The 15,400-nt window shown below is 42.5% G+C and overlaps 1 protein-coding gene across 1 annotated transcript in view; it reads left to right on the top strand.

Annotated features, from left to right (window-relative positions):
• The window catches only part of HDHD2 (haloacid dehalogenase-like hydrolase domain containing 2), a 29,134-nt gene that overhangs the window by 12,676 nt on the left and 1,058 nt on the right, over positions 1–15,400 (top strand). The window contains exons 4-5 of the mRNA XM_006835111.1: positions 12,226–12,442; positions 14,414–14,477. Of these exons, the coding sequence (XP_006835174.1) occupies positions 12,226–12,442; positions 14,414–14,477 (281 nt within the window). The remainder of the gene's footprint in view (positions 1–12,225; positions 12,443–14,413; positions 14,478–15,400) is intronic.

The following is a 15,400-nucleotide window of genomic DNA, read 5'->3' as shown; positions in this document are numbered from 1 at the left end:
GTTGGTGAACTTGAACCGCTGACCTTGTAGTTCAAACCGACTTTGCAGTTCAGTGCATTAACCTACAATGCTATAGTCACTGTTTATCTTGGTGAAAAAAGGTATTTCCATTGAGTAGGTTGTTGGACTTGGAAAATTCTGTCATGTGAGCTCCAGTGTCTGTCATCAAGGCCGTATTCTGATAACTCCTGATTCACCTCCTTTTTTACATTGTAATCACCAGTAATTATCATTGCATTTTGGTTGCATGTTTGATCAATTTCAGATTACAGGAGCTGGTAAAAATCTTCAGGTTCTTCATTTGGTATTATTAGACTGAGGTGTAAATTTGAATAGTCATATTAACTGGTCTTCTTGTAAGCATATGGGTATTATCCTATCACTGACAGCATTGTACGTGAGGATAGATCTTGAAATGTTCTTTTTGACAATGAATGTGATGCTGTTCCTCTTGGATATTTCATTCCCAGCATAGTGGACCTTAAGATAGTCTGTTTCCGAATGGCCAGGACCAGTCCCTTATAGCTCATGAATGCCTAGGAAATATACTTTCAAGTGTTGCCCTTCATTTTTTACATCTTGCAGTTTTCTTAAGCTTCAGACCTCGTACATTGCACATTCTGATTATTAATGGATGTTTGCAGTGGTTTCTTCTCATTTTGAGTTGTGCCACATCAGCAAATAAGGGTCCCAAAAGTTTTACTCTGTCCACATCATTAAGGTTAACTCTGCTTTGTTCTTCTCCAGTCATAGTTTCAGTGCCTTCCAGTCTGAGGGGCTCAACTTGTCCACCATGGTCACCCTCCTGCTGTTTGAAATAGTGGTGGCATAATGTCCAGCACCACAGTCACCAGCTGACAGACTAGTGGTGGAAATATTGTTACAACAAGTAAATGATGTCCCAACTTTCCAATTTAAAGGTATAGGTAAAGTCTGTTTAAGGAAATAATATTTTGAACTTATTTCTTATTGTTAGGTTGTTGTTGTTATTAAGTGTTGTTGAGTTGGTTCCAACTCATAGCAACCCTGCATAGGGTTTTCAAGGAGCAGTTGGTGGGTTTGAACCACCAAACTTATGGTTAGCAATCCGGTGCTTATCCTACAGCGCCACACCAGGACTCCATAATTGTTATAGAGGATGAAAATCCTCCAAAGATCTTAGAGATGTGTTTGTATGTACTCACTAAAATGTAGAGATTAGTATTTTGTTTGTTTTCCAGGTGAAAAGAGATTCTTACCACAATAAACCATTTCTATTGGATTGCTTTCCTTCTCCATCTCCTTAAGAAAATTTTTTTAATTGAACTGCTTCATTGTTTTCAATTTCAATCAAAAGGGAAGAAGAGAAGGGAAGAGGAAAAAAATTGCAATAATGGCCTCCTTTGTACTGCATTTGTACTGTAATTCTTGTATCATTTCTAAGTAGTTAGAGCCTTGGGCATGAGTAATTCCAGAGCAGGGTTGCAACAAAGTTCAAATTAAAAATGTTTCCAATTTGAAAGGACTGCCTGCTACCCAGTCTTCTTAATTAAAGTCCAGACTATAAAATAAAACAGTGTGGGGATGAGGAATTGTTTAAGACTTACAAAGACCTTGTTATTGAAAACATACAATTATATATACAGGAGAGGAACTTTATGTGCGAAACTGAAAATCATGGAGTACTGAATTCAGTTTGCCATGAGGGTTACTAACTACTCTTGGTTTTTAATTTGGGGAGATTTTTTTTATCATCAATCAACTCTTGAAACTCTAATTTAGTTTCAGGTGAAATTGCTGGGGTAATAGGGTTGTTGTTGTTGTTGTTAAATACTGTGGAGTCGGTTCCGACTCATAGTGACCCTGTACAGGGTTTCCGAGGCTGTAAATCTTTATGGTAAAGAACGCCTCGTCTTTCTCCCATGGAACTGCTGGTAGTTTCAAACTGCTGACCTTGGCAGTTGGGCAGCCCGACTCGTAATCACTATGCTACCAGAGTTATAGGGTAAGTACAAAAATAAGTCAGAAAGTATTGTTACAAAATCATGGAAATCTAAACACTTCTGAAGGTGGTGTTTCCATCTCTCCAACCCTTCCCTGAAGAATTTTGTTCTCTTTGATTTGTACCATGCCAAAATGGCAATTTTAGCATCCTTGACGGACTCAAATCATGTTCCTTTTAAATGTTCTTTGAGTTTGGGGAACAAAAAAGAAGTATAAAGGAATAAGGTCAGGGCTATAGGGTGGATGGGATATGACTTTCCAACAAAATTCTTTAGGACCGTTCTTGTAACCCTTGAAGAGCAAGCAGGTGCATTTTTGTGATGGAAAAAAATTCTTTGGCACAGTTTTCCTGGCCTTTTTCTCACCAAAACAGTTTTCCATTTTCTTAAAACTTCATAATAAACCCCTGTGATCATCAAGTATTCGTTACAAAAATTTATCAAGATTGTTGTTGCTAAGTGCCATCAAGTTGGTTCCAACTCGCAGCAACCCTGCATAGGGTTTCTAAGGAGCGGCTAGTGGGTTTGAACTCCCGACCTTGTTAGCAAGTCCAGTGATTATCCTACAGCACCACACCAGGACTCCAGGCAGTATTACTCTTTGGTAAGCCCATAGAAGTTACCAGAACCATCCGAGCCTTGAATTTAACTGGCCCAGCAGATCCCCTCAGAAGCCAATGTTCTGATTAGATCTTTTTTGAAAGCACCCAGATGAGACTAAGACAAATGTGTTATTGAGAGAACTTATCTGCAGTCATTTGCCGATCTCATACTTGTTTAAATATGTTTGGTTTGGAATGAACCGTGCATATAAACTGGAACCCTAGTAGCAATGTCTTTTGAGTGACTTGTATGTATGTGTGGCTTTATCCTTGTGTTGTTCTACTGTCTTGATTACTGTAGCTTTATAATTTTAATATTTGGTAGAAAAACTTTATTCTTCTGTAAGATTGTTTTAGGTAAGTGTTAGGGTCTTTACTTTTCCTTATAAAATTTTGGAATCAAGTTGTCAATTTTCACCAAAAAAAGAAATCCTCCTGGGATTGTGATTGATGTTATATTAAATCTATAGATTTGAAGAGAATTTATATCTTAACAATAAAGATGTCTTCCAGTCTATGAAAATGAAATATATCTCTATTTAGTTTTTTAAAAACAAAATATTTTCTCAGTAGTTTTAAGTTCTGGAGTATGGGTCTTAAGATATGTTTTGTTAAATTCTTGTATTTCATGTGGTTTGATACTATTGTAAATGGTATTTTGAATTTCGTTGTTTTTTTTTTATTATTACATAGAAATTTGTTTGTATGTTAACCTTCTATCTAATGTTCTTTCTAAATTTAACCGTTCTAATAATTTGTACAGTCTTGTGGACTGGATTGCACAATGTCATCTGCAAATAGGGACAATTTTACTTCTTGTTCCAGTCTTCATATTTTTCTTTTTCTTTACTATATTTCTATATTATTGTGGGATTTTTTTTCAATATAGTATTAAACAGAAGGAATTGTTGTGCTGTCAGGTTGCTTCTAACTCCTAGCCATCTTGTATAGAGTTTCCAGGGTATGGCTGGGCTGGTAGGTGTGAACCACTGACCTTGCAGTTAGCCATCTAGTACTTATCCTGAAGCGCCACGCCAGGACTCCAAATAGACTTTCTAGTAAATACACACAAAAAATGACCAAACCTATTGTCATTGAGTGGATTTTATGTAGGATTTCTAAGACTAAATCTGTATGATAGCAGACAGCCTCATCTTTCTTTGGAGGAGTGGCTGGTGGGTTTGAACCGCCACCCTTGTGGTTTAGCAGCCCAGTGTTTAACCCACAGACTACTGGGGTCTTTTTGTTGTTGTTGTTACAGAATTCAGGGGCAAAACTTCAAATATCTCTTTCACTATTAATCACTAGCACATGGTGGCTCTATATGAGAAGCACTGGACTGTGAACGACAAGATCTGCAGTTCGAACCCACCAGCCACTTCTCAGGAGAAGGATCAGACTTTCTGCTCCCCTCCCACAAACATGTAAAGCCTCAGAAATTCTATACAGAGTTGCTGTGGGTCGGAATTGACTCAGTGGCACTTAACAGTTTACTATTAGGTCAAAAGCTACATAAATATACTCGTTTTTGACTTCTAATGGAAACTGGAAATAGTAATGTTCAGTTGTTGTAAATCTTTTTGTCTTTTTTTTCCATACTCTCTTCCTCTCTAAATGTATAGTATTCTTAGAAGATTTCTGTCACATGGAACATTGAATCCTTAAAGCAGAGGTGGGGAACCTTTTTTTCTGCCAAGGGCCATTTGGATATTTATAACACCATTCACAGGCCATACAAAATTATCAACTTAAAAGTTGTTGTTAAGTGCCATCGAGTTGGTTCTGACCCATAGCAGCCCTTTATAGGGTTTCCAAGGAGTGGTTGGTGAGCTTGAACCGCCAACTTTGCAGTCCAGTGCATTAATCCACAGCGCCATAGCCTGCTATAATGTGATAGCTGGAACTGCAGCTGCCTTGTCAGGGCAGAACAAATGACTTCCCCTGCCTTAGAGTTCCGTTCCACTTTTGCCGATATTTAATGAGAGAATTACTGGTCTGTGATGCTGGAGGTATTCTGTAGGTTTCAATGAAGTAATATTGATGAGGTTTTCCTTTGTTTTTCATGGTTCGTATGTTTTGGGGTTTGGTTGCTTGATTTTACTTAGCAACATTAAATGTTAAGATATTGGTGATAACCTAATTGAGTAATTTTCAATTGGGGATGATTTTACACACACACCCCAAGAATATTTGGTAATACATAGGGTCATCTTTAGTGTTGGAGAATAATATTGAGAGTACCTACCATGCACTGCCAGAGTCCTGGTGTGGTGGTGTGGGTTAATGCGCCAGACTGCAAAGCCATTTGAGCTGCAAGATCAGCAGTTCAAGCTCACGAGCTGCTCCTTGGAAACCCTATACAGGGTTGCCATGGGTCGGAACCAACTCGACAGCACTTAACAACACCACCATGGACTGCCATAAGAACAAACAAGTCTGTGCTAGAAGATGTACACTCAGAATGCTCCTTAGAAGCCAGGGTGGCCAGACTTTGTCTCTCATACTTAGTATATATTATCAGGAGGGACCAGCCCCTGGAGAAGGACATTATGTTTGGTAAAGTGGAGGGTCTGTGAAAACGAGTATGACCCCTCCTCCCCCAGTGGCACAGTGGCGGCAGCAGTGGGCTCAAGTGTAGCAGCAATTGTGAGGATGATGCAGGACCCAGCAGTGTTTCGTTCTGTTGTGCATAATAAGGTCACTGTGAGTCGGGACTGACTTGACAGTACCTAACAACAAAAGGTACTACTGGCACCTAGTGGGTGGAAGCTGGGGATGCTGCTGAACACCCCACAATGTCCAGGATAACCCTACACAAAGTATTATTCAGCCCAAGTGCCAGTGGTGCCAAAATCTGGATCAGCACTTTCATTTGAGAAGAAATTGTGGCCCACAAATATAAAGGCATTGTCATTACCCTGTTATAAGTAGTAAGAGTTGCCATACGCCCTACATTTACAAATGAAAATAGTTGTTATTTCTGTTAAATCTTGTGAGAAGTTTTGCATCATCTCTGTTCCCCAAGAAAGTAAGGGTAGAGTATTTTATTGTCTAGATTAGGCAGAGACACAGAGTGGCTCTCCGCTGATTAATGGGTTTAGTAAACACTGAGAGAGAGGTACCATTTTCCCAAAAATGGCAGTACAATGATGAGTAAAACCATTGAGTATAGTGACGACTCATGGTGAGGAAGGCAGATCAAACACAATAAGGGTTACAAATTGCAGTAAGTGATACAAAGGAAAAACTCCGGGGCAACTCTTAGTTATCTAGTGCTGCTGTAATGGAAATACCCGCCAGGAGGTGACTTTCCAAAACGGAAATGTATTCTCCCACAATAAGACAGCTGAAAATTAGAATGCAGGGCACCGGCCTACAGGAAGGCTTTTGCTCTCTGTTGGCTCTGGGAGAAGGTGCTGGTCTCCATTCAGCATTGGTGGACCTGGCGTTCCTGTAAGATCTGTGTCTTGGCAACAGTCTTTCCTCGGGTCTAGGAGGTTCTCAACTCTCAAGTCTAAAGGACCTTCTCCTGGCTCTTATTCTTGGTGGTACTGAGATCCCCCTCTTTTTGCTGGCTTTTCTCTCCTCTTACCTCTTGTAAGATAAAAGGTGCTGCAGGCCGCATTCCAAGGGAGGTCCCAGGCATCATTGAGGCTGTGCATCCCACCCTTCCAATTTAATGGTTGATCACATTCCAGCACATCATGGGGGTGATTGCATCATTCCATAGCTGCCAGATTACATCATTATGTAACTGTGAAGCCACTGAGAACCATAGCTCAGCAGCCAAGTTGGCACATACTTGGGGGGGACACAGCTCAATCCGTGCCAGATGAGATAAAAATGAAATGTGAGGAGGAAGTCCACTTTAAGTCAGGAGTCTGGGCGTGGCTTGTCTGAGGTGCTGACATTTAAGTGGAGTCCTGAAGGAGGAGGTGGCCATGTGGAAAGAAAGTAGTAGGGGAGCATTGTTTCCAATGGAGGGCACACATGTGGGGACTACAGCAGCCAAGAGTTTGTTTTGGAAACAGCGATCCAATTGCTGTGTGTCTGGAACAGTCAGTAAGGATGTCTTGAGATGGGACTAGAGATGTAGGGGCGGGCAGAGAGGGCAGTGTCTTGGTTACTGAGGGTGGATTTTTGAGTTTATACCATTTGCAGTGAAAAGCTATCAAGGGGTACTAAGTAGGGGAGGGACATAATTCCATGGCTCTGCTATTGCCTATACAGGAGTCCTAGTGTGGCACTGTAGGATAAGTGCTGGACAACTAACTGCAAAGTTGATGGTTCAAATCCACCAACTGCTCCTTAGAAACCCTATATATAGGATTACTATGAGTCAGAACTGACTCAACAATATATTTAACAACAGTTGACTGTACAATGGATTGGGAAAATAGGGCAAGTGTACAAAGCAGGAAGACCTGTTAGAAGATTATTATAGAAGTGATTGCACAGAACTAGAACATTCAAGTTGATGGCAGGACAGTTTTAAGATCTTTTCATTTTGTTTTGGAATTAGAATGTATTGGATTTGCTAATGATAGAGATGTTGGGGAGGGGGAGGTAGGAAAGTGAGAAATACAGATGTTAACAAATTTTTAGGCTTGAGCAAGTGGATGACTTTATTAAGATGGGAACAACCCAAGGAGAAACGAGTGGGAAGTGGCATACGAGGGACTCACTGGTTTGAGGTTGTCCACGTGGGACGTGTCTGGCAGTGTGGCTTCCTGTCTACCTGCGCCATCTTCAGTGAAATAGTAAAGAGTTGATCTAGAAAGAGCACTAGATTATCAGAAATGCTGAGTTCCAGTGCTGGCCCTGGCTTTTCTTGGTGGTGCCATTGATTTCTGCCAACATCTCTGGACAGTTGCCTCATTTGTGAAACAGACTGTGTTGATCCTTAAGGTCCCTTTCGAAAATGTTTTGTGGTGCTGAGTATAAGTTAGCTCCTAGAATTTCGTCTCTCACTGCTCTGCCTGAGAGTATTATATGATAGCCATGCCCATTGGCCAGGTTTTTAACTTGCCCACATAAAATTAACAGCCGGAGATGTTTGTTCTTTGTGCCTTTTGTTCCTATCTTTTTGTACTTCAGTGGGCTTATGATTAGAACACTCTTAGATTTCCTGTTCATGTATTCATTTGAATTACAAAACAACCATTTGTTGTCCTGTCTAGAAAGTATGAAATCATTTCTAGTACTGTTTTTATATATTTAAAAGATACATTTAAATAGAAAAGATCTTTTTAATCTTTTTCCTAGAACATGTTTACTCTTCTGTCCATCCTGAAAATGCCTTGGCTCTTCAAGGAGTCAGTAAAGCTTGTACTGTGCAAAGAATGACAGACGTAGCAGCCACTTCCCTGAGAAATGTGAATCTTCTCCAGCCTCGGGGAGAACTAGTTCCCACTTAGAGAAATGGAGAGGAACCCACAGTCGCAGCCCTTCCCGGGAAGGCACTAAAGTACTGCCTGGGAATTAAGTACATACATCAATCAAGCTCATCAGTCTTAGCCCCAGTTAATATATAATAAAATATTAACAAAGCTAAATCAAATGAGTTTTTAGTTTAGCTGTATAAGTGGAAAGCAATTTTGAGGTCTGTTGCATAAAGAATTCCAGTTCCGAGGTAGAGTTAGCAAACAAATGGGGCTGGGGGTGGGGTGACAAAAGGAGAGAGATCAATCACCCGTTACTATTTCATTGCTACCAGCTGTGGTCCATCAAGGCCAACAGTGTCTGCACCAGGTTTCCTAACAGTTGGATTTCAAGATCTGCTTTAAGAAGTGAATTTGTATTAATATTAGTGAATAAATCTGAAGGGCCTGCCCTGCACTGTGAGCAATTTGTAGTAACTAACAGTAAGGCTCTGTAATCGTCCAAGATTGGTTTTTACTTAATAAAATATTTAATCCTGAATGTCTGAATTCTGCATCTCCCACAGGAAGGCATTTTCATACCCACTGACAAGAATAATTTAGCAGCTTCATAGTAGAGCGCTTAATTACTCATAATTGTGAAGGGTAAGATGTGATGAATTCTTCCTCGATGGACATACTAAATATTTTAACTAAGTAGATGACTTAAAGTAAATTAAGCTAGTGAGATCATTTATTACATTGGTTAAAAGCTGTTTAAGAAGCATGTAGTGTCCCATATTCTATTAAATAAGAATATGTGCATAGTATTCTGCTGAGTGCTGAGTGACTAAAAGCTGTCCTGTTGGGATAGATGGCAGGGTTTGGGGCATAGGGTAGGGAGTACATATTGAGAAACTCATGGTGGTTTTGGATTTATGTTTTCAGTATAATGGGTCACTTTTATGTAGCCTTCCTAGCCATTTTTGTAACCCCCATCAAATAATTGAAGAGCCTAGGCAAATCAAGTGTTTGTGACCCACCAAAGGGATTAGACAGGTTGCCAGTGATACATATAAGGTGCATGGGCCCTAATGAGGGGATTGGTTCATTTTGCCATCCATGTGGCTTAAGAGAAAGCCAATCCCAGAAAAGAGAGTAGACCTCACTCACTACTACCTAGAAGAGATGGGAGCAGAGCATGTCCTTTGGACTCAGGATCCCTGCGCTGAGAAGCTTTTATATCCAGGAGACAAGAGTTGTAACAGCAGAGATGGGCCGAGATAGCGAGAAATAGTAGCAGCAGAACCAGAAGACCAGCACAAAATGGTGCTAGTGGTCTTCTTGAAAAGTAACAGGGTGGTTACAGTGAGTGTGCTGTTCCACAGAGCGAAATAGCTGGGGGCAAGAGGCTTTCTGAGAAATTGAGGATTTATTAGTAGCAGGGCTAAAGAACTTTGTAACACTTGTCCAAGCAGGACAGAGATGGAACTGAGGAACCCAGCAGCCAGAGAAGAGAGGCCTGCCTCTGGGCACAGCTGTGGTGATAGAAAAACTGTGTCCTGAGGCACTCCTGATCCTGAATTGTAACCTGTTACTTCCCTAACAAATGCCATGCCTTACTTTTGGAGCGCTCCTATAACAGAAATACCCAGACAGAAACTTACACTCTCACTGTTGAAGAGAAAGGTCCTTGACTCTTCAGCATCTGTGGGCCAGCATTCCTTGGAAATCTCCATGTGTCTTGGCATCAGGCTTCCTCTGGATCTAGGGAGCCTCACAGTGCAAGGAGCCTGGGTCCAAACGATATGCTCCATTCCTGGCTGTTCCTCACTCTTTTTTAAATGTTTTTATTGTGAACTGAGTGATAGTTTACGTGGGAGGACATCGGTTTTACACTCATCATTTCATTGCAATGATTACAATCCCTTCCCTGCATCATCATCCTCTATTCCTTCTGGGTTTTTTTTTTTGTTTTTTTGGGGGGTGGAGGGGTGGCATGCACACCAAAACACTGAGAAATATATAATCATTTAAACAGTCAAAGGGCACATTCTGCAAGCCTGCTGCCTTTCTCTTTCCATGAGTCTAGAGTCCTCAGCTGCTCTCTCTCTTGTCATCTCTGCAGACCTCCATCTCTAGTGTCTCTGCTTCTCTGGATAGGGTCCCACATTCTGCTTGTGCTCTTGTTCCTTGATGGTCCTAGGGCCCTCTGTTCCTGAACTGTAAGATTAACTACTCCCCCCTGCCTTGCCTTTTTGTTACAAAACTTCTACTTTTACAGTTGTGACAGTCTCAATTAGTCATGATAACAATTACTCACTATTGAATCTTAAGAATCTTATCCCCAGCTCCCTTTCCCCAGACCTGTCTAGACAAGATGAAAACTATCTTGTGGGGATTCTACCTTCCTTCACACACTCTGAAACTAAACTCCGTCTTGAAAACTTGTAAGTCAGTCACTTTGTGCCTTTATCACACCATGTTAGGTCCCCAATGTCTTAGTTGCCTGCTTGGTTGTTCTTTCTTGGTGGTAGTCAGGTCCTTCTGATCCTGCTCACTTGTTAATCCCTGTATTTCTCAACAGAGCTTGACTAACAATACTGTTTAATCCTGTAGACTGCATTCTCACCTCATTAACATAACTGCTGTAATCCTGCCTCAGTAGTTTCTTGTTCTTGTTGTTAAGTGCCATCGAGTTGGTTCCGACCCATAGCGAACCTGCATAGGGTTTCCAAGGAGTGACTGGTGAGCTTGAACCACTGACCTTGCAGTTTAAACGGCTTCCCATTCTGGCTCATTAGCCCACAACGCCACACCAGAACTCCCAGTAGTCTCTTGTTGTTGTTGTTGTTAAGTGCCATTGAGTCGGTTCTGACCCATAGCGACCCTGAACAGGGTTTCCGAGGCTATAAGTCTTTGTGGGAGCAGAAAGCCTCATCTCTCTCCTGCAGAGCAGCTGGTAGTTTTGAACTAGTGACTTTGCGGTTCGCAGCCCGATTCATAACCACTACGCTACCAGAGCTCCTTAGTAGTGTCTTAGAGGTGAGGATTTATAACACATAGGATAATTATACCAGATCACAAATGGAGGATAATTACTTCATACTGAGAACCATGGCCCCACCAAGGCCAGGTCAGGGGACACAGTTCAATTCATAACACCCCATAACTCTTGAGTGTGGCCAATGCAGTGAATCCCTGAACCAGACACAGAAGTAGAGTGCCATGGGAGGGTATCAGAATTAGTTAAACGGTTGGAGGGTGGAGGCACATGGGAGGTACCTCCACCTCAGGGATCAGCCTTGGGCTGATACTGAAGGTGACTCTCTCCCCCACTAGGGAAGTTGGAGGAGGTCCGAGGCCTTTTCCACACCACACCACACCACTCTCACAGATCTGTTTGCTTGAGTCCTAATATGGATCTTTTGCTATATGTAGAGTTTGGTGATCACACTAATGGGAAAATTCTGTATGCTTTTTTGGTATGAGAGGGTTGGTTGTGCTAGATGAGAATAAGGCGCCCTGAAAGTGCAAACATCGGAGAGACCAAAAACTGCTAACTGAAAAGTTAGTGGTTCAAACCCACCCATTAGCACCACGGGAGAAAGACCAGCGATCTGCTCCCATCAAGATGACAGCCAAGGAAACCCTACGGGGCAGCTCCACTCTGTCACGCGGGCTTGCCATCATCACGCTCTCTCTTAAGCCCTGCTTGGTGGAAGATGGCGTGATTTGCAAAATATATTGAAATTAGTCAGGAGGTTGGAAAACAAGCAGAAACTCTCTGTAAAACTCTCTATTGAGTTTCTAAGCTAAAAACAAACAAGTTCTGGAGTCAAAGAAACCAAGATTTGGATGTTTTAGGAAGTAGCTTTATGTATGCGTCACTGCAACAGCAATTGTAAAGTCTTGTGAAAGGCTCAAGAGCCTCCCACTTCAGTCAGGGGAGGTAGGAACAACTCGTTTCATTAAGTTAAGAGGCTTCCCTTGAGTGTCTTATTTAGCTTCAGTTCTCTTAATTTCCTTTCCCCAGTGATTTAGGTAAAATGTGTAAAACCTCTGAAGGTAAAAGGTTGAAGCAATCCAAATTTAATAATCTATCACCTTTCTTGAGTGAATCCGAGTGTAATTCCCAGCCGTTCTTTGTGAATTCATTAGAAGACAGCAAGTCATTAAAAGTTAATAAGAAACTGTTTGTTTCTGTGACTGTGAATAAAACCACTTTGTAAATCTGACATTCTTTGCTTTATGCCAGTTTCCCTTTGCTTGGTCTCTCAGGTTACTCCTGGATGGCGCGCCTCTTATAGCTATTCACAAAGCCAGGTATTACAAGAGAAAGGACGGCCTTGCCATGGGGCCTGGACCATTCGTGGCTGGCCTAGAGTATGCCACCGACACCAAAGCTACAGTGGTGGGAAAACCCGAGAAGACGTTCTTCTTGGAGGCCTTGCGGGGCACCGGCTGTGAACCCCAGGAGGCCGTCATGATAGGCGATGTGAGTCATCCCGGGAGGGGCCACCCTGAAGCACTGCTCTGAGAAAAGTCACTTTCTGTTACTAGTGGCACCAGATGGGAATGAGAAGTCACAGAAAGCACGAGTTCTCTTGTAGATGAAGAGGTTTAGTCCTGGTCTCGTAACCAGCTGAGATTGTGAGGACTTCTGACATTTCTCCATAGTGTGATGTCTTTTGTCAGGAGACCGTTTATACTGCAAGTCAGTTCCGTGTTTTGTCTTTTGAAGAAAACTCCTACATAAATCTAAATTTTAAAAATAATACGCTGAAAATAGCCTATATTTAAGAACTCCCCTATTACCACTTCTTTTTTCTTACGGTTTGGTTTATGTAAGAACTTCCTAGTCACTGTGCCACAGGTAGTTTAAGCTGCCAGTCTTCACAGGTAGTTAAAGCTGCCAGTCTTCTCAGCCTTCTGAGTGGCAGAGTGGGGCCTAGAACCATTGAAGGCCCAGCTGGTTGCCTCTGGTTGTGAGCTTACCCCGGTACACTTGGCAGAGTTAGCATTGTTTGCACATGTGCCGTCAGGAGAACAGACCTGGAAAGCCAGCCCACTGTCTCGTGGTACACAGGTGGCAAGGATTGTTGTTCAGTTTTCAGATGGCAGTGTGTTAGACTGGAAGGGACAGTCCAGAGGGGCTCATCCAAACTCCTCATTGTCCTGATAGGGAAACTGAAGCACAAAGAAGTACATCTCTGTGCCTGAATTCCGGAGCTGAGAAGTGGTACAGCTGCAGGTAGAACTCGGGGCTCCTGACTCACTCTAACAGGGATAGCAGATGCCTCACTTCCTTGTAAGTGGGGGAGTGGTTTATGTCCTTCTGACTTAGTCTTCCACTTCTGTATCCATTCACCTAAAACCCAAGAGAGTGACCATTGAACTGGATAGCATTTTGAGAAACTACCTTTTCAGCCACAACTTTTCCTCTTCGAAGACTAACTTTTCTGAGCAAATGCTTATTTGAAGAAATGGTTACCTGAACCTGGAGACTTGAGATTTCCTCCATCCTGGGAGACACTGGCATTGGGGTAGGTGGGGGTGGGGTGGGCATGGAAGGCTGCATGTTATCCCAGAGAGTGGCAGGTTTCTACCAGCCTGTCCTCATCTACCCTGCCCTCCTTCCTCTTTTCTTCTCCCTGTTCCCACTTCTTCAACAGGGCAAGCTTAGATGTCACAGAAAAGGTTTTACATTAGATCCGAATTAGTGATCTCTTGAATGAAGATTTTGACCTTCTAAAACTCATTTCCAAGGGCTGTTGTTGAATGAGAATTATATGAACCCTGCTTACAAATCAGTCATATGATAGCAGGCTTGCTTTCCTTGTTTTTTCTTCCAGTCCTTGGTTTTTGGTTAATGCGCATATATCATCACAGTCTACCCCACTCTAAGTACGAATTGGAAAAGGGGTGCCCTTTTTAAGCTGATCTGCCAATTACTTTTGAGTGTGACGTGAACATCAGAGTCACAGCCTGTGAGTAAACGTTCTCCTGTTAGGGATGATTAGGATTGAAAGTAGATTTCACAGTAGATTACATGGGCAGCAGAAAAATTCTCTTCTGAAATAATGTCATTCACTGACAGCAGTCGACTCTCACCTTAAAAGCTGCCAAATGGAAAGGATGCTGATTTCCATGCTATGAAGACAGGAGTGGCTGTATGCACATGTGCTAAAGCATGCCGAGTTGTGACTCTACTCCATGTGATTAGTTACTAGGACTGGTACTCAGTTGTATACTTTCACCTCTGTGAGGCTTACCTCTCCAAACTGGGTATGCATCCTCAGAGCATTCCATGTGGGCTCACACATTTTAGCTGTCCTCTTTTCTATTTTAGAAAACATGAGATCTCAGTTGACCATCCCAGCCTACAAAGTGACATCAGTTGATAGGGATTCGTTTTGATAAGCTGACTGAAGACACTGGACTAAATGCATGCTTTCTGCTTTGCTAGGATTGCAGGGATGATGTTGGTGGCGCTCAGAATGTCGGAATGCTGGGCATCTTAGTCAAAACTGGTATGTATCTTGTGTGTCAGCCTCTTCCACACAAGGCGGCTCAGGAATCCCCACTGACTTAAAGGAATGGCAGTCCACCGGACACTTTCATTCAATCCACTTGCAGGTTCAGACTAAACAAAAGCACGTACAGGTCCTCACGCCTAGGTCCCCATGAGACGTTAATGGTTGGTTGTGCCCAGCTACTAACCTACAGGTGGTGGTGGTGGGTAAGTGTTGTCAAGTCAGTTCCAGCTCACAGTGACCCTGTATAGGGTTCTCAAGGAGCAGCTAGTGGGTTTGAACCTCAAGGTTGGTGGTTGCAGTCCAATGCTTATCCCATTGCATCAGTTCAGACCCACCCAGCAGCTCGGTGGAAGAAAGACTTGGCAATACACTTTCAAGACTGTGACCTTCCAAAAGCACATCGCCAGCCAGGCCTTTCTTCCGAGGCTGCAAATCTTTACTCAGTCTGCCAGCTGCAGTGACTGGTAGGTTCAAAGTTTGGACTTCAAACCATCAGCCTTTCAGTTAGCAACTCTGCCACCAGGGTTTCTTGGTACCCATTCCAAAGCTAAAAACCTAATCCACTGCCATCAAGTCAACTCTGACTCAGAGACCTTATATAGGGTTTCCCAGACTGTAAATCTTGACAAGACAGACTCATCTTTCTCCCATAGAGTAGTTTTGAACCACTAGCCCTTTGGCCAGCAGCCCAGTGCCTAACACACAGCACCACCAGGCTCCTTTTGGTACCCATTCACCCAAAAACCCAAATCCAGTACCAGCTGTTCAATTGGTAAGTGCCATTGAGTTGGTTCCAACTCATAGCAGCCTTGTATAGGGCTTCCAGGGAGTGGCCAGTGGCTTTGAACTGCCAGTGGTTTTGGAGGTTAGCAGTCCACTGTTTATCTTACAGCACTACACCAGGATTTCACCATATG

This window comes from Chrysochloris asiatica, unplaced genomic scaffold (genome assembly GCF_000296735.1).
Source record: "Chrysochloris asiatica unplaced genomic scaffold, ChrAsi1.0 scaffold00015, whole genome shotgun sequence".
Lineage (NCBI taxonomy): Eukaryota > Metazoa > Chordata > Mammalia > Afrosoricida > Chrysochloridae > Chrysochloris > Chrysochloris asiatica.
This window is presented reverse-complemented; position numbering and strand designations above follow the sequence as displayed.